This window comes from Melanerpes formicivorus, unplaced genomic scaffold (assembly GCF_026170545.1).
Source record: "Melanerpes formicivorus ecotype bairdi unplaced genomic scaffold, bMelFor1.0.p_v2 SCAF_69, whole genome shotgun sequence".
Lineage (NCBI taxonomy): Eukaryota > Metazoa > Chordata > Aves > Piciformes > Picidae > Melanerpes > Melanerpes formicivorus.
Genome location: NW_027142421.1, coordinates 1,774,499 through 1,800,580, shown reverse-complemented (window position 1 = coordinate 1,800,580; position 26,082 = coordinate 1,774,499). Strand labels below are relative to the sequence as shown.

General features: G+C 43.4%; 1 protein-coding gene across 2 annotated transcripts in view; it reads left to right on the top strand.

The window, feature by feature from the left end:
• Nucleotides 1-25,464, top strand: part of CDYL (chromodomain Y like) — an 88,186-nt gene extending 62,722 nt beyond the window's left edge. The window contains exons 3-7 of one of the 2 annotated variants that reach the window (XR_010990423.1): nucleotides 17,833-18,089; nucleotides 18,599-18,771; nucleotides 19,999-20,209; nucleotides 23,794-23,990; nucleotides 24,152-24,237. Coding sequence is in view for 1 of the 2 variants with exons in the window: in XM_068163008.1 (XP_068019109.1) it covers nucleotides 17,833-18,089; nucleotides 18,599-18,771; nucleotides 19,999-20,209; nucleotides 24,152-24,295; nucleotides 25,231-25,389 (944 nt within the window). In the remaining variant the exon portion in view is untranslated. Of the gene's footprint in view, nucleotides 1-17,832; nucleotides 18,090-18,598; nucleotides 18,772-19,998; nucleotides 20,210-23,793; nucleotides 23,991-24,151; nucleotides 24,296-25,230 lie in introns of those variants that run through there. The other variant, XM_068163008.1, reaches the window with a different exon arrangement.
• The last annotated feature ends 618 nt before the right edge of the window (nucleotides 25,465-26,082 follow it).

The window sequence follows — 26,082 nt, the reverse complement described above, 5'->3', positions numbered from 1 at the left end:
GGCAGGTGTTTGATTTTTCTCCTAATTAAAGTTGGCATCATTCTGGTCGCTAATTGCTTTAGAATAGTTTCAGTAGTTTACCATACTCTGATCTTTCCATAAGGAAGCTAATAGGTGCTCAAAGCTCTGTTTTACTGGGGGGTGGGTGGGAGAGGGTGTCCTCTTGTTTCAGCTTTTCAGTGCAATCTCTAACTTTGAAAGCTTATTCCCCCAAATCTCCCCAGGTTGCCTGAGCAGAAGACACTTGGGCTTCATTTGAAGACTGCTGCTCCTCACCCCCCTTTTTTGACAGTTAATTTTAGCACGAAGCCCTACAGAACAATGTTCTTCACGTTGCTTGTTTGGTCTCAGTTCTGCCTTTAAAACATTCAGAATTCTCTAGGATGTCACTACTTGCTCTAGGGACTGCATTTGATTTCATTTTTTCCCTCTTTACAACTATTGTTAGGCATTTGAAACTGTGAAACAGGTTGACAGCTAAAAGACATATTTTAGAGAGTATTTATGTTCTTTGTCTGTGTATCTTTCTCTCCAAGCATTGTGTGTTGTTGGAAACCAAAGGGATTCCATAGGCAAACACTATCTGACCAAATGGGTTTGCCTGAAATACCTGTGATTCAGTTACAATAATTTCAAGGCAGTTGTTACAAGCATCACAGCAGTAAGATTCTATTTATTCTCTACTGCTGTGCTTCTTAATGCTGCCATAAGACTGATGTTCTTACTCTAATCTTACAGTCTGGCTAGTGCCTTCCAAGCTGCACTGGCCTGTTCTGCTCTAAACCTCATGTTGGTGTTCATGGACTGCTCCTAAATGGTGTTTCTATTATAATTATTATTATTTCTGACACTCCAGCACTTGAACTTGCAATAGGGGTGTGAAGACTTGCTTTGAATGGCAGTACTTCCCAATATATCAAGTTTGGGATTAATGTAGGTATGCAGAGCAGTGTCCATGGGCTTCTGTTTCCATCTGATTATATTTAACTTGCTGGTTTCTAGTCATAGTGCAGGGTATGGACTTTGTCATCTTTTGTAAAAGAAAATAGGCCTCTTAAATTAACCAAGAAATGAGTCTCTGGCATGGGATAGCAAAATGGATTTGTACAGTATAGTTTGTAGATGTAAGTTAGATAAGTAATGTTAATGAAGTTTGAGGCTAAAATCCACATAGTAGGAGGATCAACTACACTGGCAAAGAAAATTGGAATAGTGGAATGAAAGAATAGTTGATTGTCTTGCATCATAAATGCAACTTAGCTGGGCAGATGAAAAGGAATTGCTTTCAGTGCAACTTAAACCTCTTTTACTGTGATGGAGAGAGGAATATAATAATAACAACAATAATAACAATAACAATAATAATATAATAATAATAATCAACCAGGTTGGAAGAGACCTTCAAGATCATCGTGTCCAACCCACCTAAACAACTAACCCATGGCACCAAGCACCCCATCAAGTCTCCTCCTGAACACCTCCAGTGATGGTGACTCCACCACCTCCCCAGGCAGCCCATTCCAATGGGCAATCACTCTCTCTGTATGGAACTTCTTCCTAACATCCAACCTAAACCTCCCCTGGAAATTTTAAACCATAAGGAAAAGTTTACACCATTTTTAGTGTGTGTATGTTTGCAGGGGCTACATTTCAGTGGACAGCAATATCTAATGGGTACGTTTCCACTGGAAATGTAAGAGGAAATCATTGTTACATGTCACATTTGCAGGGGTATGTTGGGGTTTTGGCTGTCTCACTTGAAATACTAATGGCTTTTGACAGCGATGAAACTTGTCTTTTGTTAGATTTTAGCCTTCTGGGAAGGAAGAGGCAAAAACCTTAGGCTCTTCACCTGCCATCCAAACTTAAACATGTTACCAGAAGAATAAAGGAAAGGAAAAATAAAGGGAAATGTCAATAGCAGAAAGGTCTGTGGTGAATACGGGGCATGCCATCAGAGGGAATTATATGGAAGACATGTATAGAATGACAGAAACTGCCAGGTCCTGAGAATGTCACCCATTGCTCAGCAGTTTGCTTTCTGCATGTCTTAACTGCCAAAGGCAGCAGGCAATCCTCTGCTGCTCAGATGAGCCTTTGTGCAGTGATTTGCAGTTTAACACAGCTCTGGCCTTTGTGCCAGAGATGTGCTTTTGCTATCATGTTAAATTTGTTCAGATTTGGCCACCTTTTAAGTCTTTCTAAAAATACTTGCCTGTGTGCACACTCAGCACAAGCCTCCTTCTTCATTTTTTTATCCATTACATTGCCTGAAGATTTCCTGCACTGAGCAGAGTCTGACTTGGAAATGGACATTAACATCACCTGTGGATGTCTTCTCCTGACACAATGTGAAGCCAGTCTCCTTTTTAGTGAGGGATCTCTTTAGCAGAGGAATACTGATGCCTTCAAAAAGACTTTTTTGGATGTTTTGAGGGCTGTGAGTTTTGTGGAAGACCCTTCTGCAACTCTTGTTCAGCTACAAAACACTCTCTTTTCTCATGGTGATGATTCCCTGACGAAGTACTGCTTGATTTAGGGGGATAAAAAGAAAGAACTTGAAGCCCCTCAAGAGGGAACTGGCTCTTCTTTGGCTGAGACTTGTAAATAACCTGATTTCCCATTCTGCCTACCAGTATGCTTTGGATGATCAGGTAACTGGCAGCATTCAGGAGCAACAGCAGACAATGCTGGACAGAACAGGCAGTTGCAAAACCACTCTTAAGCCCAAGAAAGGGCAAAAATACCCTCAAAAATAACTGTTGTCATCCTCCTTCAATAAATGCAGTTAAGCCATGGAAACATAGTTCTCCTGTACTCTTGATGTCCACTCTTGCTATTACCAGATATTCTTGGTCCCTTGCATCAGGGGGAAAGGTGGCTGTACGGTGGTCCGCACTCTAAATGCCAATAAACTCACCTGGGCAGTTCAGAAGTTACGGCACAAAGTTTATCCAATGATAGCACCCACAGTTAATTTGGATAGTGTTTAGGTTGTGCTGAAAGCCAGGAGATCAGCAGTTTCCACTGATGAATGAGTGTTTGTGTTCCTTTTCCTTGGAGAAGAGGGAATTGTCATTTTTTACTCCAGTCATTTAGAAGTTCCTCTTATCCCAGGCTATTTTTCTCATCATTATTCTGAGGCTGTTTGAAGGCTATAATCTATTGTGCCCACTCAGAAACACCAGCCTCCTCACTTGGAAGTGTTTTACCAATAATGTATAAAACAGGAGTAATTTTCACATCAGTGAGGTCATTGAAGAAATGATCAGTTCCAAACGGAGACTGCAATCCATAAGAACATCCTTACCCCAGGCTTTATGGCAGAGGTTACAGATACACACTGGGGCTGGGGCTGTGGCTTCCTAGACCACAGAATTTCCAGATTCAAGTGTCTCTGCATGGCAGAGGATTTTTTTTAATCCCCAAGGTTCAATCAAGGGAACAAGCAGAGAGAGATAGGGACATCAGCACTGAAAGACAGCAGCTAGCCAAGAATTGCACTGTCATAGTCAACACTGCTGATCTGCACCTCACACAGTGGTCCACACAGTGGTTGAGAAGTAACTGCCTTTAGGACAAAAAGGTGTAAATGTAGTGTGATCACAGAATGCATCACAGAATGCCAGGGTTTAGGCCTGGAAGAGACTTTTGCCATCTCCTCCCCCGCCAGACTGCTCTGCAGGTGCTGTTGATTCCCTCAGATGGGTTTCACATGTAGGGGTTCTATCAGAGTCACTGAGAAGCACCTGGAGCTGGTGGTCAAACAAAGGGCCAGCCAGTGAAGAGCTGGAGTATCACTGGCCAGAAACAGGGTGAAGTGCTGGAGCAGGTCCAGAAGAGGGCCATGAAGATGGTCAGAGGCTCAGAGCACCTCCTCTGTGGAGACAGGCTGTGTGAGTTGGGCTGTTCAGCCTGGAGAAAAGAAGGCTTCTGGGAAGTCCTATAGAAGAAGCCTTCTAGTGCCTCAAAGGGGCCTCCAGGAAAGCTGGGAAGGGACTTTTTACAAGGGATTGTTGTGAGATGGATTGGAGCTTGAGGGTGGCAGGCTTAGACTGGATATTGGGAATAAATTGTTGACATTGGGGGTGGTTATTATTGACATTGAGGGTGGTTGGATGAGGCCTTGAGCAGCCTGGTCTAGTGCAAGGTGCCTGTCCATGGCAGGGTGTTTGGAACTAGATGTTTTTTAAGGTCCCTTCCAACCCAAACTGTTCTATGATTAAATTATTTCTGTTAACCAAACACAGGGGACTAAAGTTACAATTAAATCAGCCTGTAGGACATACTGCAGGGCTTGTTCTGGTTCAGTTTTAACCTTCCTCAAGGAGAATCCAGTGAGTTAAATGCCGTGTTAGTGTTTGCAAACTTAATATGCATCTTAATTATCTTTGCTACCAGTAACATGAATAATATGTATTCAGGTTCATGCAGCAAAAGAATTAAAACTGCTGCATAACTAGCAATAAAGACTAGAACTGGCTTGCTCCTGAGGACAGTGGAGGTGGACAACCGCTTTTGTTGAACAGTGGAAACAAGACCAAAAGCTGAGCTTGCAAAAGGGAAGAGCAGAATCCTGTTTACAAACGAAGCCAATTTATTGAATCCACTTCTGACTTTTGAAGCAGGATTTTTATTTTGGTTTGAAAGATGCTCCATAGCAGGAGTAAAGCTGAAAACAAAAGATCCACCTGGTGTAAGTGGTTTTGTGGTGTCTCCAGTTGACCTTCTGAGCTAAAATCTATTGTTTTCCCACTTCTGCTCTTGATTGTTCCCTACTTCATGGCCATCACATTTTTCATAGGCTACAGGGAGCCTGGAAGCTAGATGAAAGGGAAGAGGACATTTTAACCTTTTTAAACCTTAATATTTTGAATCTTAGTCAGCCCGAAAGAGACAAAGGCTTTGCTTGCATGTGTGCCAGCAGAGAAAGACTTGGCTTTGGGTGGAGCAGTTGTGAGAGAATGGGAGTCCTCTGAACACAATGCTTTTTCATGAGCTGGTAATTGCAGAATCACTTAGGCTGGAAAAGACCTTTAACATCATCACATACGACCATTAGCCCAGCACCGCACCACCAAGTGACCACTAAGTCATGTCCCTCAGCCCCACACCTACTCAGCTTTTAAATGATGCCTAGTGCCTGAAGCATGTAGGAATGTGTTTTGACATGAAGTCTACTATTTACCACGGTCGTTAGTTTAAAACAAACAACTTAGCCAACAGCTTTAGAGGATGGATCAATTGCCATGTTTCCAGTGTCCTTCAAAGAGTCATGAAGTCAGCAGCTAAACAATCCCAAACTGGCTTTTTGCTATATATTGTGCTAATATAATTCCCCGAGATGTCAGGGCACTCCCTTAACAACATTTTCCAGACTGATTTGTGGAACCTCAGCTTGAACATTCGTCTCCTTTCCTGTTCTGTGCAGTTTACTCTGGGATTTATAATAGTCAAAACTCAAGCTGCAAGAACAGTCCTGTATCTGGCAGGCAGGGAAGAGGTGATGGATAGTCACACTTCACTGACTGTCCCTGTTCATGCTTCATCCCACTGTAGACTGTGGCTGCCTCGGTAGATGAGTAGATTTACAGAATCCCAGCCATAGTGGAGGTTGGAAGTGACCTCTGGAGATGATGTAGTCACAGAAGCATAGAATGGTTTGAGTTGGAAGGGACCTTCAAAGGACATCTAGTCCAAGCCCCTTCTGCAGTATGCAGGGGCATCCTCAAATTCATCAGGTCCAAAACCCCTGCTAAAGCAGAGTCGCCCAGAACTGGTTGCCAGGATTGCAGCGGCCAGGCAGGTTTGGAATCTACAGAGAAGGAGATTCCCCAACCTCTTTGGGCAGCCTGCTCCAGGACTCCAGCATCCTCCCAGGAAAGAACTAGCTTACCTCCTGCTAGCCCAGTGTTGCAGCAGGACATCCTGTCTGCTTCTGATTCTGTTTTCTGTGCCGATTTTTCTCATTCCTTTGCTGTCTAGCACTAATAAACTACACACTGATGGCAGGAATAAAGTGTGCTATGTTCCCCTCACAGATATCTGCCACTGGTTTTTTCCTGTTTGGGAAAACTTAGAGTTTATGTCACAGGCTGTTTTCTGTGGAATAAATAAATCAGTCCACAGACCACTTGTACAAGTGGTTCATCATCTTAATGTTTATTGTTGCCATGTAATTGAAATATGAGAAGAGAAATCCACAGGAGGTGATTGTCACACGTGGCAGAGCATGTCACCACAACAGTGCCCATTCTCTGGTGATATCAGTGATACCTGCTCTCTGATTTCAGTGCTGCCATCTCCTGTGCAGATAAACCAGTGGCTTTGGAGTTTTATTCTGCAATACTGGGACTCAATCTCATAACTAAATGGCTTGTATGAGGAAATACCTACTCTATAGAAACATAGTGACCTGTGAAATCAGTATGTTACTTAAACTGAAAAGTGTGTTGCTGTTCTTTTCACACCTGCCTCTCACAACTATCTTACTCTCTTTCCACCATCGCCTCCCCACAGGTTCTTGCTCCCTTGCTCTGTCAGTAGCACTACTCAGGAACTGCTCAGACTGAAAGCTGACCCAACACACCCTGCCAAAACGTTTGGCCTTTTCCTGCTGTTAAATTAGTCATGTTTTGTGGGAGTCTGGACATATCTTCATTTATTTATGTCAGTTTATTACTCATTTCGTGCTCTTTAGTCATAAGTTGGTATTTCTGTACAACCAGCCCAGATTTTGCCCAGGTGTTCTGCTGTAGTTGAGCTGCTCAAAGCTCTTGGTAAATTTAGTTTAGGATTCCAGTTGTCTCACTTAAGACTGGGAAAGGAATGTCAAAGGGACTGAAAACTAAAAATGATGGCAAATAGTTTCACAGTGGAATTTGGTTGAAATTTGGAAGCTCTCGTGGAACTGTTCAGAGGTATCAGTGGAGGGAAGGAATGTGTTGACCCAGCTGCCCTACTTCTGGCTTAGGAGTACTTGTGATGGATTCTGGTCTGGCAGACTACATAGAGGAGAAACTGAGCAGTGAAGGGAAACAAATCTTAATTTTCATATTCTGTATACTAGATTGGTACTTAAGTATTGATGAGTAGTGCAGTATGTGCTGCTTGCCCAGATCACAGGAGTGTGGTGAGCCTCTGAAAGGTCCTTGACCAATTTTCCTGCACTTGCAAGCTCAGTGGAACACCAGTCTGCTGGCAGGAACCATCAGCTCAGGGACAGGCATGCGGCAGCCTTCACCCTTCTTGGAGCAGGAGTGGTCTGAGTTAATGCATTTGCAGTGCAGCTCTGGTCTGAACCAGCAATGCTGCTGCTTCTTGCTCATAGAGACTTACATGGTTGGAAATAAATAACAAAACACATTCAGTCTTCCAGAAGCTTCAGTGAGCCAGGATTTTGTGGAAGGATTAATGAAAAAGGTGATCCCACTGCAGCATTTTTATTAATTATGATTCAGAAGAACACCTTAAATTCTGTTGAGATCTCAATAGTGAGCTTGGGGGGAAATATCTACCAGTGTAGGCTCTCCTGTGATGGAGCTGTGCTGGAAGAGTTGTCTAATGTAATTAAAAGCCAGTACCAGAACAAGAGGACACAGTCTCAAGCTGTGCCAGGGGAGGTTTAGGTTGGATGTTAGGAAGAAGTTCTACACAGAGAGAGTGATTGCCCATTGGAATGGGCTGCCTGGGGAGGTGGTGGAGTCACCATCATTGGAGGTGTTCAGGAGGAGACTTGATGGGGTGCTTGGTGCCATGGGTTAGGTTTAGGTGGTGTTGGATTGGTTGATGGGTTGGACGCAATGATCTTGAAGGTCTCTTCCAACCTGGTTTGTTTGTTATTATTATTATTATTGTTATTATTAATAATAATAAAAGTGGCCAACTTGTTTGGGTTTGTAACTTACTAATCTGCTGATGTACAGATAGGACAAAAAACTACAAGCAGTATCTCCATTGCAGTTCGCTCTTGACCTTACAGCAACGGCTAATGACACAGAAACACTCTGAGATCAAGCGGAGATGCCGTTTGTTACAACTCTCTGGCAAACAGAATGTTGCTGCTCTTATCACCATGACATCTTCATTGTTATTAGCTTACGCTTTCTGGCATCCATACAAACTGTCACGGTTTAGGAACTCATCAGGGAAAGTTAATTGCAAGTAGAGGTTTTTACTTTTCACTGTGTTTCCAACTTTTTATGACTGTGTATGCAGCTCTGATGCTGCTCAGCATCTCAGGTTGCTTCTGTGTTGAGATATTAATGTTCTGACATATATACGATAGGGAGGCTGCTGAAGCATGTTTAGTAGTGGTATGAAACTGCAAAATATGGGTAAAATGTATTTAATCTTAGAAGGTGAAAATTCTCTGCAGTGCCTGGGATGGCTTTGGATCTCCAGGAGGCTCTCACTGGAAGGACTCTTTAGGAACATGGCTTTGAGTGCAGTCTTGTTTATGAACAACTGCAGAGCCTTAAAGCTTTTTTTCTTTCCCCCTTAGTTTGTTTTCCAACTCTATCTGAAACCACACCAATTAAAAAATGTGTATTCAAGGCCCCTTCCAAATTTGCCAGTCTTGAGGTATTTCCCTGTGACACATTGCCCATGCAAATTCTCACATCTCTCTGTGGCTCTTACTTCACTGTCACTCAGCAGTCTTGCCATGTCCAAGCCTCTAGTCTGTCATTTGTTACACGTGCAGTATATTCATAAATATTTCTGTTTCCTTGTAGCCTGCTGGTTTCCCCACTAATACTTTAATTGCCTGTGTCTTACACTACATTTCACCTTATTTTTGGGCTAGTTCTCCTGTTTTGGTTTTTTTCCCTTCTCTCTTATTTTAATCACTGAAAAGTTAAGTTGTGTGTAGCATCTTTAACTATAAGAACTTTAGAGTTTTACTTTGCCTTTCTAATACCCATTCTTTATCTGTTTTAGCATCTCCCTGTATTCTTCCCAGTGTTCTTTACTTCCTAATTTCTTGTAAGTACAGCATATTCTCTATTTCCCCTCAGTCCCTATTGACATGTTTAACCATGTGGAGTTAATTGAAGCTGCATCTCACTCCTGAAGGAAATAGTTAAATTGCTGTATAAGTTTAGTTCCATGTGTGTACCCTCCCCTTAGCACTGGAGTTACCTTGCTGTTTGTTTAATGCCATACCTTTTAACATCACACATTTAGCTAAAATGGCTCAGCATTCATCTTGATAGAAATGAGATTGCAGTTCCACTTGCTGATGCTGCCCCGTTCCTGTTTTCTTTAGTCTGTTTGGTGATTGGAATCTTGACTTGAACAGGTGGGTCCCTGGCAGATCTCAGGAAACAACCAGTCATGTAACTCATCATTTTGTCTCAGCTTTGTCATGATTTAAAGGGTTTCCAAGTGAAAATTGAGCTCACCATTGTCACTAGTCTCTGTGCTAGCCCTGTTGTTTCTGTATATATGATCCTTGCTTTCCATCATAGTAGTGGTTCTGTCGTTTATGTGGTGACTTCCTCTGGTACTTTTGAGTTCTCTCTGTGTTCTTACAGATTGTTTTCTTCAGCAAGAGTCAGCATTTTAGGCTTCCATTTATAAAGATTGCCAGAGCCCTGTCACCCATGAACCACTCCTTAGTAAATGTTAAGTCCAAGCACAGCTTTATGAACTTCCCACTGTGCAGCTGAGGCTGCGGTGCTGGACTTCGGAACCGCAGCAATCCCCAGGCCCAGGATTCAAGTGGAGATAGTTCTCTTTTTTTTCAGGTTGTGAACCTGGGTCATTGCATGCACCCCCAGGAATGATAGTTTAACTACTGAGTTACACATATAATATTTGATGTCTACAAATCACCACTTGAACTGTGATCACACCTGTATGACTCCTGTAAGAGCAGTTGCTCTTGTCCTATGAGACAGATCTTCTTGCACTATGAGACAGATCTTAACTGCTTTGTCTTTTTTTTTAACTTGCTCTAAAATTGACCTTAAACCACATTGTTCTTTCTGTTGGCTGTTTTTCTCTCTGCCACACCTGAAACTTACTAATTTCTTTATTTCTTCAAGCTTTCAGCCTCCTAATAATGGTTTTCTAGAGGCTGTGGCTTCGTAGCTGCGCTAGTGCTGCTGAACGTGGCCCACTTAAACAGCCTACTGCTTATTCCATTGCTTCCTTAGCAGTCCCTCTGTCAAGCAGTAGCATAACTGTTTCTATTTGTACTTCAATCTAGGTAGATACAATTTATGTAAAGAAAAAAAATCAAGATTTTTCTAAAAGCAGATTTTTGTAGAGAAAAGTAGCTTTTGGGGATTGGGATTACCTGCAGGTGGTCCCAATAATCCTGGCTTCTCTGCTGACTTGCTCTGTAGCCTGAGGGAAGCCACTGTCACAGCTCTGCACCGGTTTCTGTGTATGACAGCATGTGTTAACAAGTTAATTAGAGCTTCATGGGATTAGCAGTGTAGGGGTTGTGGCCACAGCCAATGAAGTAGAAAGCTTAGGGTCTTCAAGAGAAGCCAATTGCCTTCCTCAGTAATATGCAGAGAATGCAGCTCAGCTCTCCCGTGGATGTGTGATCCATCCTGCTTTGGGCAGTGGTTATTTCCTTCTGATTTAGAATAGAATAGAATAAACCAGGTTGGAAGAGACCTTCAAGATCATCGCATCCGACCTGTCATCCAACACCACCTAATCAACTAACCCATGGCACCAAGCACCCTGTCAAGTCTCCTCCTGAACACCTCCAGTGATGGTGACTCCACCACCTCCCCGGGCAGCCCATTCCAGTGGGCAATCACTCTCTCTGTGTAAAACTTCCTCCTGACCTCCAGCCTGAACTTCCCCTGGCGCAGCCTGAGACTGTGTCCTCTTGTTCTGGTGCTGGCTGCCTGAGAGAAGAGACCAACCTCTGCCTGTTTACAACCCCCCTTCAGGTAGTTGTAGAGAGCAATAAGGTCACCCCTGAGTCTCCTCTTCTCCAGGCTAAGCAGCCCCAGCTCCCTCAGTCTCTCCTCATAGGGCTTGTGTTCCAAACCCCTCACTAACTTCGTTGCCCTTCTCTGGACTCGTTCCAGCAAGTCAACCTCCTTCCTAAACTGAGGGGCCCAGAACTGGACACAGTACTCCAGGTGTGGCCTAACCAGTGCAGTGTACAGGGGCAGAATGACCTCCCTGCTCCTGCTGGCCACACTGTTCCTGATGCAGGCCAGGATGCCCTTGGCCCTCTTGGCTGCCTGGGCACACTGCAGGCTCATGTTCAGCCTACCATCGACCAGCACCCCCAGGTCCCTCTCTGCCTGGCTGCTCTCCAGCCACTCTGACCCCAGCCTGTAGCACTGCATGGGGTTGTTGTGGCCGATGTGCAGAACCCAGCACTTGGATGTGTTCAATCTCATGCTGTTGGACTCTGCCCATCTGTCCAGCCTGTCGAGGTCTCTCTGCAGAGCCTCTCTACCCTCCAGCAGATCAACTCTTGCACAAGTTGTCCTTAATTCCTCCTTTCCATCATTTCAGCTCTTGCCAGTTGATCATATTTGGGACTAATTCCTCTCCATGGAATTCCTCTGCATGGGATACCCAAAGACACCTTTTGTCATCCTGCTTTTAATGTGAATTTATTAATCTACCTCCAGCAGGGATGCTTACTCTAGGTGCTCTGAGCATTCAGAGCTTGGGATCTCCTGTAAAAGCTTAATATGCACACATTGGTGTCCTGAACCTGTGAAGGTTCTCTAGCCCCCTGCCTGCTGCTTTTCTGCCTTGAAATGCCAGATGGTTTTTCAGGCAGTTGTGGATGGAGGTCTTGAGGGCATTGGCACTGAAAGCCTCATCTGTGTGATAAGAATGAACTATGAATGCTTATTGACATGTGTTTTCCAAGAGGAGGTCAATGAAAGCATTGTGCCAGCACAGTGGTGCTACAGCTACCTGACTACATCTCAGTAAGAGTTTAGCTGTATGTTTTAGAAAGCTCTGACGTCCTTACAAGAGTTATGTCATGTGTACATGGGTTTTGACAGTGTCTGTTCTAGGCTGGCTTGCGTGCCACAGGAAAAAGAGCCATTTTCTTAGATCACTTTGGGGATTAAATTGTGCTGAAATGCTCTTGATAAAGTGTTCACTGGAGGAATTGGTGTGAAATAGCTGGGTGTACCTCAAGTTTAAACCTTAGCCTGTTCTGTGATAGCTTTCCTCTCTAGATGAGCCCCAAGAGATATCTTTACTTAGCTCTGGAATTGAGAGCATTTCAAATGAGTGCTGTGGTATCATAACCTGCAGCCCCAAGAGTATCAAAAGAGGAAGGCTCTGCCTTATGAGTTGTTCCCTGTACTAAAAGGCCTCAAAAAGGAGTTTGTGACCTGGAGGGAGGGTTTTTATTCTGCGTGCTTCTTTGTGAGAAAAAGGAATACAACTAAGCCTTTACTTCCCCCATCAAATGCTGTGGTGCTTGCTACTGTGGTTTCTGGCTGGGATTTCTTGGCTGCAGTAATATCAGATGTGCTCAGGAAATTCTCTGTTGTGGGGTTTGGGTTTTTTTGCAGCCACCTGAATAGCAGCTAAAATAATGAGGAGGATCCTGGGCACTGTTCTGTTTGTCGGTAGGAACATGTCTATAGAATTAAGGGAATAAAAATCACTCCAAAATGAGTTTAAAGCTGCAGTGGAAGGGGACAAAAGAGCAATCCCTGGTTTATCCTGCTGCCTTGAGAAAGAAGAAACAGAACTTGCTCACATGAGGAGTGTTTATCCAGATCCAGTGAAACAGTAAGATTGGAGATGTATTTGGGCATTTTTCCCACTGTGAGACTGGAAGCTTACTTATGCATGAAACACACAGATCCATTTTGAAAGTAGTAAAACTGAATCAGACTTCTAAAGAGATCTGTGCCAAATTACATGTTATTAACGTTAGCCTGGTTGGGTTTATGGGCATGGTCTCAATGAGTGCTAGACCTAGTGTTATTCCCTTACTTTTAAACTTTATTTCCACTTTTATAGTGGCAAATAGACTTAAGCTAAACCTGTTTAACCCAAGGGTGGAGCAGTGCTTGTTTTGGTTGTCCACTTCTGCTACTAGAATTTTATGTTCTGATTAATAGCAATTTGGGTGGCAGTGAGAATTCTTGTTTCAGTGGATGCTTATGCTCTGCCATATGCTTATGCCATAGAAGGTGGCTGAAGAACATACTCTGGTTCCCTCTGTCACCGTTTCCTAGGAACACAATCAGGAAGTGGTTCACTTCATTTGAAAAGATAATGTCCATGCACCCCTCCTCCCAACAGGGAGATTTGAGGAGGTTTCAATACCAGTGGCAAGGGAATTGTAGTGACCAGCAACCCGTAACAAGAACACCAGAACAAGAGGACACAGTCTCAAGCTGCACCAGAGGAGGTTTAGACTGGATGTTAGGAAGAAATTCTTCATAGAGAGAGTGATTGCCCATTGGAATGGGCTGCCTGGGGAGGTGGTGGAGTCACCATCACTGGAGGTGTTTAGGAAGAGACTTGATGGGGTGCTTGGTGCCATGGTTTAGTTGATTAGATGTTGTTGGATGATAGGTTGGACACAATGATCTTGAAGATCTCTTCCAACCTGGTCCTGTTCTACTCTGTTCTGTTCTAGTCTAGTCTAGTCTAAGATTTGAAGAACTTTGACCAGTAGCTTTGGAAGACTCAGATTGAAAGGAGAGGCCTGTGGTGTTGGGTTAGTCTTCGGTGTGCTATTGCCATTAACAGATGAGAGCACAGAAATGCTCCTGAATGATTAAATCTGTATTTCAGAATTGTGAAGTGTAATTGTAATCAACCTGAAAACAAGAAACTTCAGTGCAGAATCTCCTATGTGTGGAAGTGCATGGAAGAACAGTTAAATCTCTCTGGCACTTCTCCTTGTGTCCAGTTCTGGGCCCCTCAGTTTAAGAAGGACATTGAGAGACTTGAACGTGTCCAGAGAAGGGCAACAAGGCTGGGGAGAGGCCTCGAGCACAAGCCCTATGAGGGAGCTGGGGATGTTTAGCCTGAAGAAGAGGAGGCTCAGGGGAGACTTTATTGCTGTCTACAACTGCCTGAAGGGAGGTTGTAGTCAGGAGGGGGTTGGTCTCTTCTCCCAGGCAACCAGCACCAGAACAAGAGGACACAGTCTCAAGCTGCACCAGGGGAAGTTTAGGCTCAAGGTGAGGAGAAAGTTCTTCACAGAGAGAGTTGTTAGCCGTTGGAATGAGCTGCCCAGGGAGGTGGTGGAGTCACCATCCCTGGAGGTGTTCAAGAGGGGATTGGATGTGGCACTTGATGCCATGTTCTAGTAGTCATGAGGTCTTGGATGACAGGATGGACTTGATGATCTTGAGGTCTTTTCCAACCTTACTGATTCTCTGATTGATTTTCATCCTTGTTTGCCGCAATGACATCCCAGAGTGACCAGTGGTGCAGTGTTTGCCTGTTGTTCTGCAGTATGAAGTGTTGCTTTAGGTCCCCATGTTGTCCCTGAAGGTCTCTTGCCCATTCATTAAGCTTGACAAGTAGTGTGTGGTGTTTACATCTTGGGCTCCCTTGCCAAGCATTTTGCCTTTCAGTTGTGTAACGCTTGCCTCTCGCATCATGAGAGTAATTTTCTGGTGTTTGAGTATGTCTCTGGAAGTATGAGTCATGGGGAAGACCTACCCAAAGCTCTTGCACAAGTTAACTGACTTTTTTTTTTGAGGCTAAATATACTCAGTTGTGCTTTTTTGTTCTCCACGTTGTTCACCCTGGTGAGGACAGAAGCCATAAAATCATACATCAGGACTTAGACATCGGAGGTGATTTTGGTTGTTTCATCTTTCCAAAGGAAAACCATTGCAGCCATTTCATCCTGTGTCCTAATGAAATAGGAGGCAGTAGTGGTGCCCCTGCACATTCCCTCTGAAGGGAATTCTTTTACAGGAATGCAGTCTGCATCGTGTGCCTTACAGGGGAAAAGTATCGCAAGCATCTCTCATGGACTCCCTGCTTGGCATGCTCCAGAGTCGTGGTTGTTTTTCTGAAAGGAAACCCCCAAATTGTATGAAGCTGTGAGGAATTTAGGAACCAAGCTGAAGCTTCTGTGCCTATACATTTTTTTTCCCATTTCATTGATCTTTTTTTAATGAGACTAATCACCAACCCAGTTCAGTGTCTTGCTCTTGAAACTGAAACAATCTCAAGTTGTCTACAACTCCTTCATGAAAAGCAACAGAGTGAGGATTAAATCACTGATACAAGATAGAGTCTGAAGTAAAATACAACCTTGGAATTGTAGAGCACCTTCAACAGACAAGCTGCCTAACTAATCATAACAGATTTGTACTCAGATCTCCATTTGGTTTATTTCATACTGTGTGGGACAAACCCTTTATGTTTTGAGGAGGAATCCTGACTGGAGGAGGGGCTGTCCCCCAGTGCTTTTGGAGGGAAAATAACTGTGAGAAGTTGTTGTTTTCCCTTTACCACTAAGGGGAACCTCTTTCCAGGTTTACAATTCAAGATGTAATCCTGAGCACAAATAGAGGCTGGGCCAGCAGTGGCTCAAGAGCAGTCTGGAGGACAAGGACTTGGTGGTGTCAGTTGAAGAAAATGATTTGGCAGTGTGGGCTGCAAGCCCAGATGGCAACCATGTCCTGGGCTGCATCAAAATAAGTGTGGTCAGGAGGATGAGGGAGGTGATTTTGCCCCTCACTCTGCCCTTGCATGAGCAGGACATTGAACTGCTGAAGCAGGTCTGGAGGAGGGCCATAAAGATGGTCAGAGGGCTGGAGCACCTCCTCTGTGGAGACAGGCTCTGTGAGTTGGGCTGTTCATCCTGGAGAAGAGAAAGCTTGAGGGACACGTTACAGAAGCCTTCTAGTACCTGAAAGGTGCCTACAAGAAAGCTGGGAAGGGACCTATTTACAAGGAATTATTGTGATAGGATGAGAGGGAATAGATTGAAGCTTGAGGAGGCCAGATTTAGACTGGATGTTAGGAATAAATTCTTGATGTTGAGACGCTGGAACAGGTCACCCAGGGAGGTTGTGGATGCCCCCTCCCTGCAGGTGTTCAAGGCCAGTTTGGATGAGGCCTTGAGCAACCTGATCTAGTGCAAGGTGTCCCCATCCATGGCAGGGTGTTTGGAATAGAATAGAGTAGAGTAGAATAGAATAAACCAGGTTGGAAGAGACCTTTGAGATCCTCGAGTCCAACCTATCATCCAACACTAATCAACTAAACCATGGCACCAAGCATCCCATCAAGTCTTTTCCTAACCACCTCCAGTGATGGTGACTCCACCACCTCCCTGGGCAGTCCATTCCAATGGCAAATCTCTTTTTCTATGAAGAACTTCTTCCTAACATCCAGCCTAAACCTCCCCTGGCACAACTGGGTGATCTTTAAGGTCCCTTCCAATGCAAACCATTCTATGTATCTAATTATTTGATGCAAGGACTTCATTTCTGTCCTAAGGATCTTTCTGCAATACAAGAAGAAATGTGTAAATACTCTAAACTTGCATTCCCTTAGTCTTTCAGTCTCTCACACTTCATGCAGATCAAAGTGAGCAGTGTTTGAATGCAGTTAAAATGTCTCTATACTGGATATTCCAGTTATTTCAGTGACCTGCTCCGTGTCTTCACTGGACCCAGAAGTGTTTGAAGTGCCTTGTAAAAGCAATGAAATTAAGCCCCACAGCACTGGTATTATTAGAAGTTTAAAAATAGAGCTGCTTCAGAAAGGTAGTGATGATTTAAGTGAGATCCAGCAGTGGCATTTAATTAACAACTTATTTATATGTGCTTGAACCATACTTTGTAAAACATGCTGCACGTGGTGTTCTGAAATACCTGCCACTGAGGCAAGAGCTGAGGGTTCCCAGTAGAACTGAACAGTCTCAGACCTCTGGTTTCAAGACAACGTTTCCCAAACTGCCCTATCTGCACTTGTAACACAGTTTTCCTGTAGTTTTTAACCTCCCACATACTTCATGACTTTAATCTGACAAATACTCTGGAGGTTCATGTGGAGTTTATAACATAGAGCTGGATTCTAGCTCCAAGTGTTCTCTTAATTGCTCTTATGAATGATAATTATTTGGTGTTTTGTTTCCAAAGTGGAGTCAGCATGCTGTCCCTACTGTCTCAGGAGGAATGGCCTTTTCACTGCCTGCCTTCAAACTCTGTCCATTTGTGTGACTGGTAACAAGACCTGGAAGACAGAATAGAGCAGAATAATGCTCTGTCTGCCAACCCAAATAGCAGAAATTGCTTAGACTCAAGAAATCTTTCATCATCTGTGAGTCCACGAGCCCTTCACTTTGTGGCTTTCATTTCCCTCACAGTACAGTGTGGATGTCTTCTTTTCCATTTGCCCCCTTTAAAGACTATTATACTTTATATGAGCTTGTCAATCAAGTTCTTTATTTGGCTGCTTGTAGGTGGTGTTTTCTTCCGTGTATTAACTTCTTACAGTGTTTGAAACAGCTTCTGCTCTCTCCATGCTTTCTCCTTAAGACCACTTAAAGATGCTGGGAAGGGAGAAAGCAGAGTGTTAGGGTGCCGAGGCGCATGGGCATTAGGTACATCAAATACCTTTCCCTGCCCTCTGAAAATATGATGTTTGGTGTATTTGGCTTGTTGAAAATGTGTTCACTCACAACTGTAAATTGAGTTTATTGGCTCCCTTTGTCACTTTTGCTCAGTGCATGGTATTTATTTTTGTCACCTTCCAGTAAGTTGTAGGGTACTGAGCTCACTGTGCATTCTCGATCTGACTGGTGTGGTTTCATGCTAATGCGATTCAGAAACTGCTGAGCTAACAAAATGTAATTAATAAGAATGTTATTGCTTAAACCCTTTTCAGGTACATCCACATTTATGGAAGCATTAGCAGCCAATGGTACCACCAACATCCAGACATCTGTAACAGGAGTGACGGCCAGCAAACGGAGATTTATTGACGACAGGAGAGACCAACCCTTTGATAAGAGGCTACGCTTCAGCGTGAGGCAAACGGAGAGCGCCTACCGCTACAGAGACATTGTCGTCAGGAAGCAGGATGGATTCACACACATTTTGCTGTCGACAAAATCATCTGAAAACAACTCTCTAAATCCAGAGGTCAGAACAGCTCTGATTTGGGGGGAGGGAGTGTGCTGACGGAATTCCCAGTCGCTGCCTCGCTCCTGCCTGCTAGTTGTGTGCAAACTTGCACAGGATGAGATTCAGGCTGTTGCTGAAGTTGATGTACTGTCTCTTACAAGATGTGTGATGTGTGACGTGCTTGATACAGGCTTCAGTCTGAATGAAGGTTCTTTTTCTGACTGGCTGCATGTGCCACCTTCTGTCCACTCACGGAAACGCGGAACGAGCGCTTCAGTTTCAGATAACATCTACCAGCTCTTGTCTTAATGACTTCCTTAGCTCAGTCTAATTACTTTCTTTTCTTTTTTTCTTTCTTATTTTGGGATAATGACAAAAGTTAACTTTTGTGATATGTGATGGCTGAGAGGATCCTAAGGAATAATTAAGGCTATCAAGGATCTCGTGGTGGGAGCAGGGGGAGAGAACCGTACGCTACTTTTTCGTGGTGTCATAAGAGATTGTAATGAATGTTTTTTCTTCTTCAGGTAATGAAGGAAGTCCAAAGCGCACTGAACACAGCCGCTGCAGACGACAGCAAGCTCGTGCTGTTCAGTGCCGTCGGGAGCATTTTCTGCTGTGGCCTCGACTTTATTTATTTTATACGACGCTTGACAGACGACAGAAAGAAGGAGAGCACTAAGATGGCTGAAGCTATCAGGTATGTAGGACTGCTGCCTGCCAGCTGGGTGCTCTGCCTTGGGGACTCTGCCTTGCTTTGTCTGCTTTTCTCCTTTTTTGTTTAAACCTGAAAGCCTCCGATTCATCAAGATTTCAGATACTCACCTGTAGTGTCCCTGTCCCTTTCTATTTGGGTTGTCATTTCATTCATCACAATTTCTACTACTAGAATTGCACTGTGAGAACTCTTTGTATGGTGATAACACTCCTCTGGTTGAGACCAGTTAAGACTGAAACAGCAGCAGGGTTTAGAGAACACATTTAACACAGGGATCTGTTAGATGGGCCCTGAAGGAGTAGCTTACTCTTCAGTGGAGCAGTGGAATGATGGATGTTGCAGAGGAGTAGATCCCAATGCTAGGCAGACCTAATGTTTGAAAAAAATGGTCTGAACTATTGCAAGCTTTAAGAATGTATGTGGAAAGAAGGTCTTGGAAAGACAGATGTGAGTAGCTTGTCACTTAACACTGGTTTGGAGGGCCTACTCTCTTGGATTAGTTCTTGTATACTGCCAAGGCACCTCCCTTCAGAGACCACTGCTGGGTGTTAGTGATGTTCATGTCCCCAGAGCATGGGACATGTAAAGCCTGTGTCTTTGAGGCACAGCTGGCTCAGAGAGGTGACAATCAGTGTGGAAATTCTTCAAAAGAAATTTTCCTGTTGCTCTATGTAAAAGATGTTCATGCAGTGGCTTCTGATATGGTCAGGAGACAGAGTTCTTAACCCTGAATTTCTGTTGCTAGTTCAATTCAGGCCCTTCCAGAAGCCTTATCACCTATTATTGTTAGTAAAATGGATAAAGTTCACTTAAAATAGTGCTAATTTTTTAATATATCCTGGAGATAGTCCCTTCTGCAGTATTCAGCCATGATTAACATTGCCTGAAATCTTCAGCTGGACTTCATGTCACTGCTCACCAGCCTCTGAAGCAGCCATTCAGACATTTTTCAGCCCACTTCACTGCCTGCTCATGCATCAGCAGCTTGTCTGAGAGAGCCTTACAAGAGAGTGCTGCAAGCCTGTCTAGGTAGCCACTAGCCACTGCTCTCTCCTCACCCACCAAGCCAACCACCTCACTGCAGAATGTTGTCAGGTTGGTTTGAGCCACGATGTCACTGTGGAGCTGAATCAGTGCTGAGTTTTCAGGGGCTGCTGTATTTGACTCTTTGTCTATATGTAGTGAGTGCCTGTTTCTGTTTCTCTTCAGGAATTTTGTGAATACTTTTATTCAGTTTAAGAAGCCTATCATTGTAGCAGTAAATGGCCCAGCCATTGGACTCGGAGCATCTATATTGCCTCTGTGTGACGTGGTCTGGGCTAACGAGAAGGCTTGGTTTCAGACACCTTACACTACTTTTGGACAAAGTCCAGATGGATGTTCATCCCTTACATTCCCCCGGATAATGGGCCTGGCTTCTGTAAGTAGCTTGCAGGGTAGGGGCTGGCAGCTTCACAATGCAGTTGGGATAATTTATCCAGCGTGATTGCGAGACTTTTTACTTTTGCTGTGTTGCCTTTTCCCCCCCTCTTTTCTTTTTCTTTCTCTCATGAAAACCTTTCATGAGAAATCAGCATTTACAGCTTCTCTGCTCCATGCTGTTACAAGGTAGTCCTCACCTGGGTGCACAGAACAAAGCAGATGCAGGACCTAGTCCCACACCATGGGCACCCTTAACCCTGCTAGGGGCAGAAGGGCCATGTCCTGAGTACCAGGACACGACTCGCCTGCCCCGTGAGGACCAGCCCCCAGTACCTTGTGCTTAGCGCAGCAGCAGAGTGCAGCAGATACAAGCTGGTGTGTTATGCAGTGGATACTCTGAAGGATTTGCTTCTTTAATTGTTTTGGGTTTTTTCAACTTGCTGTTTGCTAGTTTTGCTAGTAGGGAAAGAAAGGTAATGCTTTGCACTGGTGCTGAAAACAAAAGCCACATGTCCCTTAGTACCCCTTTTCTCAATTTCCAATTAGATGAAATCATCAAATATAACAAAAAGCTACATAAAAATCTCTTACCTACATTATTTTCCTGTTGTTTGCTATTTTTAATGCTGAGTTACTTGACAAACTGCTAGACCTACACCCCATCCAGTCTGAAGCTGAACGGTAGCAGTATGAAACAAGTGCTTGTAGCCATACCTGGTTTTCACACATTACTGCTTGCTACAAAAGCCAGGCTTTCCCTGCATGATTGATTAGTGATTTACAGAGACAGACCTTGATATATTGAAACCATCATTTGAGCAGATCTAATGGCTAATTGTGTGATGTCTGGATGTAGTTACTAGAAGGGAACAGAACAGATAACTGAACAGTTATTAGAGTATCTTTAATATCTTAGTGTGTTACAAACTACTGACTGTTCCTTTCCCTTTTTATTTGGCCATCCATCCATCTGCCCATCCATTCCTCCATCCATTCCATCCATCCCCCTCCTTTAGAGACTTGTGGTTGTTACTTTCCATTCCTCCAGAAGTTGTATAAAAACACGAGCAGCTCTTCCCTAGGACACTTGTTCATGTGTGTTTGTGAATGTTCATTTTTCAGTAGAGACTTACACTGACAGGTCCCAGTGACAAGTCCACAATACTCAGAACAAACAGGGAAATGTTTTCATATTGTCCTTGACCCTCTGAAGTACAGCAGTGTCAGGGCTCTAGGGGACAGATCTGGGTTTTAAGCAGTAGGTTCAAGGAAATATATTAGGAATCTAGACTAACAGGTTTGATAAAGTAGCACATTTTCTGTCTGTAAAAGAGAGAAAGGTCAGGAGAAAAAAGAGCCTAGCACGAGCAAGATGAAAAGCATTCAGGGGGAAAATAAAATGCATAAAGAATTAAGGCTCCTGCATCATAACAAGGGGTTATGCAGTATTAGTGTCACCCTAACTCCTGTACGTCAGATTCAGAGCAGTCTTTCGTTAGCAGCAGGTATGTACCGGCTGCAGCAGGTATGTACCTTCAATTTCTGGTCCTGGATGTCAGTTAGCACAGGAGATGTGTGATCAGTTCCACAGCCTGGGTTTCCCTGCTGGTCTCTTGCACATGTGGCAGTATATCTCATGCTTTGCTGTCAGTCATGAGGGATTTTCATTTCTGTAGTGCCCTGGGAGTGTCGAAGGACTCAGTGCTATAAAACAGACCAGAGGATGTCTCAGTAGTTGCTCTGTAGAAGAAGAAAGACTGAGCAGAAAATAAGAGTTGTAAAAGAGAATCTTAATGAAATATTTTTATCATTGTTATTCCTACTGCAGTGTTTGGAAAGTAACCATGAGTGTGTAGTGTTTACCACAGCAGGTATGAGATGTGTTTATAGGATTAAAACTTCAGTAGTTCTCTGCAAGTACTGCATTAGAGCTGAGATAACTGCACCACTAACAGCTGAGGTTTCTCACATTCAGGAGAACTCTGCAGCTGCTAATGAGTTTTAGGAAGAGAATTATCCAGGTTTTTCTAGCATTCATTTTTATCCTTATTCCCAAAGATAGCTGTGAAGAAGATGTAGAGCTGACCAGCTGACTTAAATTTCTGCCTTTCATAGCTCCCAGTTAGGTTCACCTCAAGTTTTGATCTTTGCTAGAAATGTTAAGTAGCTTTTCAAATACTTTTGGAAGACGTTTGTTTTTCCTTAGTAAGATGATTCCCATTTTTAGACACAGTTGTGTATATCACTGGGTTTTGGTAGTGTTTCAGGTTAGTATCATTCACACAACCTGGAAAATGAGAAGGTTTAGTTATGCTGGTTAAGGAACCCGCTCTGTTTGATGTTGCTTTGACAGAAGGTGGAACTGCAGGGTGTATCATTTGTGTTCTTAGCTTGAGGTTGGTTTTATATAAAACTTAGTACACATGAATCACAACTTTGTGCATTGACTTGAGAGATGTGCTGAAGATAAAGAGATGTCCAGGGCTCTTTGACAGAACATTTACTTCCTTTCACATGTCCAACTAGACAGGAGTCAGCAGCTGACCTGTCAGTAGTACCCAGATTCTGTATTCCATTACAGAGAGGTGGTAATAGACACCCTAAGCTTTCAAATGTCTTCCTCCCTAACGTGACAGTGCCAGGAACCTTACTGACAGTAACTGCATAACAGAGAGTTGCTGTCATAATTACCAACAATTCCAGAATTTGGACAAAATTCAGAATTCTGTTGTCAAGAATGCAGCCTCTTGTCAGGTCTGGGTGGGTTTCAGAACAGACTTACTAACCGTATGCCAGGAGTGCAGTGATGGCCCTGTCCCATCTCCAGCGTCACCAGTCAGTAAGGAAGTACAGTTTATTCTGCTTTACCATTGTTTTGGAGGCTGACAATGGCTCTGTTTTTCACTCACTGTTTCTGTGCAGACGTCACTGCAAAGTTTAACTTCAGTTCTACCTTTAGTGAAGGTTCTTATGAAGTGTAGATAGTTGTAGGATGAAGTTTCAGTGGGGAGGTGATAAACAGTGAAGTGTGATAATCACAGATCAAGAAAGCTGTACAGAATTGGAGCTCACCTTGTTGCACAGCATGTAGTACTGTGGTTTGGACCTTTATGCTATGTACAAGTTCTCTTAAGTACTGGGGAGGGACTTAATTAAAATTGCTAAATCAGCTTGTAGGAGGATTTATGAGTTCAATATTGAACTCCTGAATGGAATGGGAATGTTTGTTCTCTATGAATTTGATTGGAAAGGGGAATCTCTTCTGCTCCCTTCAGTGGGTTTGCAGGTCACATTCCAAGCTGACAGAGTTATTTTAAACGTTGCATCATAACTAGAGTACTGCTGAAGACAACATCTTGAGAAGCGCTGAAATGGATGGGGTTTCAGTCCTAAAAAGCTTTTTAGCTGCAAAACATGTAACTCTGCTATCCTACCAAGACTGGCAGCTCTCAGGACATCTCCTACCAGAACTGGGTTAGCTTTAGAGTTTAGAGCTAATGTAGATGTTTAGCAAAGATGTAATTGCTGCAACTAATACTCTGTTGTAAAGGGCAAGCTGACGTGTTCCTTGCTGTTTTACAGATCTGCCAGGCACTCTAACCTATTGCCACATACACAGTTAACCAAGTCAGCAACACTGCAGGACAGCTAGAGCTCATGAACAGTCATGACTGGGAAATGACAAAAGGCAGTTTCACCTTTAACCCCTAATCACAGAGCTCCGTGTTTTTATACCTACTGCTGTAGTGTAGCCAACAGCACCGACCAGCTGGCTGTAGGCAAGTCCTTTTCTTTATTCATTAAAGTTGGAAGAGCTGTAATAAACCCATTGCAAACAGCACAGGCATTTTCCTCCTTTGTTTTGAACGTTTTTTTTTTCCCTTTAATGAGTTTTTGTCTCATTACATTTCATACCAGAAGTAACTTTTTATCCCTTCAGGCCAATGAAATGTTGTTCAGTGGGAGGAAGTTGACGGCGCAGGAGGCTTGTGCCAAAGGACTCGTCTCTCAAGTGTTTTGGCCGGGAACATTCACACAAGAAGTGATGGTTCGAATTAAGGAGCTTGTCACGTGTAACTCAGTTGTAAGTTCCCTTTCTTCTTACAATGCATTTTATGATGAGATTAATAAGAACTAATCTAAATGTTGTCAAATTGTCATTACCTCCTGCTTAAAAAACAAAAAAAGACCATTTTCATGAAGGAAGGACCATGGCAGGGTCTTTTAACACATCCTTGTGTATCTTCTTGTTTCTGGGTTTGGAAGATTCAAGATCCTATCTGACTCTCTACCAAGTGCCTTGGGCTCTTCACAGTCTATTTTGGTTTTAACGTGATTAGAGTAAGCTGGGACTTAGGCAACTAACTGTAAACAGTTGCCCTGAGAATTTCATGGAGATCTTGAGTAATCTTAAGTTGTAATTTAATGCCTTGAGTCATAACTTAAACTACCAAGGAAATAAATGCAGTCTTCGATACTATGTGGAACTTAACAGTTTTAGGAGTGAAGCATCAGTGCATCAGTGACTGTGTGCACCCCTGGCAGCTGCACAAGATCGCTGCCACCAGCTGATGCTGTTTCCATGAACAGAAGATGCAGTACAAATAACCGTTCTGTGCATTTGAGGTTTGGGAATTTGAAACATGCATCTTTTATAAAGTGAAAAGCAAACAGGGTTTCCAGTCCACTTGAAATGCTCAAGAGATTCAAGGTGTGCTTGGCTATTAGAGTAGTCCTGGATCACGGTGATCAGCTGTCACAAAAATGAGTTACCTGTATAAACAAACCATTTTTAGATTATTCCACGGTTTTTGTGCACTTGTAAATTGTGCTGGTGCAGGGTAAGGGAAATCCTGTGTGATGCTGCAAGAGACTGAGAAACATTTCCTAGGGTCAGAGCATGTCCATGAACTGATAAACGTAAGCCCATAATCAGCTTCAGGATTTGTCTATACAAACCTGTAAGTGCAGGTGTTGCTCAGTTCTCATCTCATACCCACCACCCTTTTTTTGGCCCAGGTACTTGAAGAATCCAAAGCTTTAGTACGTAACATCATGAAGGTGGACTTGGAACAAGCAAATGAAAAGGAGTGTGAAATTTTGAAGAAGATCTGGGGCTCAGCACAAGGGATGGACTCAATGTTAAAATACCTGCAGAAGAAAATCGATGAGTTCTGATGAGGTGCCCATTGACACTGGAATTGTACATCCTGGACATGAGGGCAAACAAGAGATGCCCATTTCTAAAACCTATATAAACTAACCCCTGGCTCAGCTTGGGAACAGGAGTGGATTCCCCCTCCCCTTCTATTGTCAAGGGGTTTCAAAGTACTGTATCACTTAAATTTGAACAAAACTCCTCTCTCCCTGATTGTTACTTATAGGTATATGTACACACGTGTCTGTGTGTGCATATGTGTCTTTTTATATATATATATGTAATGTCCTATGTGTGAGAGTGTGTATGTAGACACACGCACACAAGCTAAAACCCGATAGAGTGCACTACCAAACATCTCTCTAAAGGCTCTAGTTTTTGTTACCCTTGGCTAGTACTGTATCAATAGAGAATGAATTAAAAAGTAACCGGTGTTGCATTATTTTCTGTGTGGCAGGGAAGTCTGGAATAACGCTTTTCTTTTCCATGAGCATACAGAACTGAAACGGGTATCAGCCAGCCCTCACTTCCACTGCCCGACGAGTCAGCTCAGATACCAGGCCTTGTCTCTGAAGAAGGTTGAAATACCTCAAGTAAAGGAACAGTCTAAAATTGTTGGGAATTCAACCCTAGTAAGATTAAATGGCGTCCATCCCCCAAAAGAGAGTGTGCTCAGGATTAAGGCTCAGAAAACACTCTGTCCGTTTTGGGGG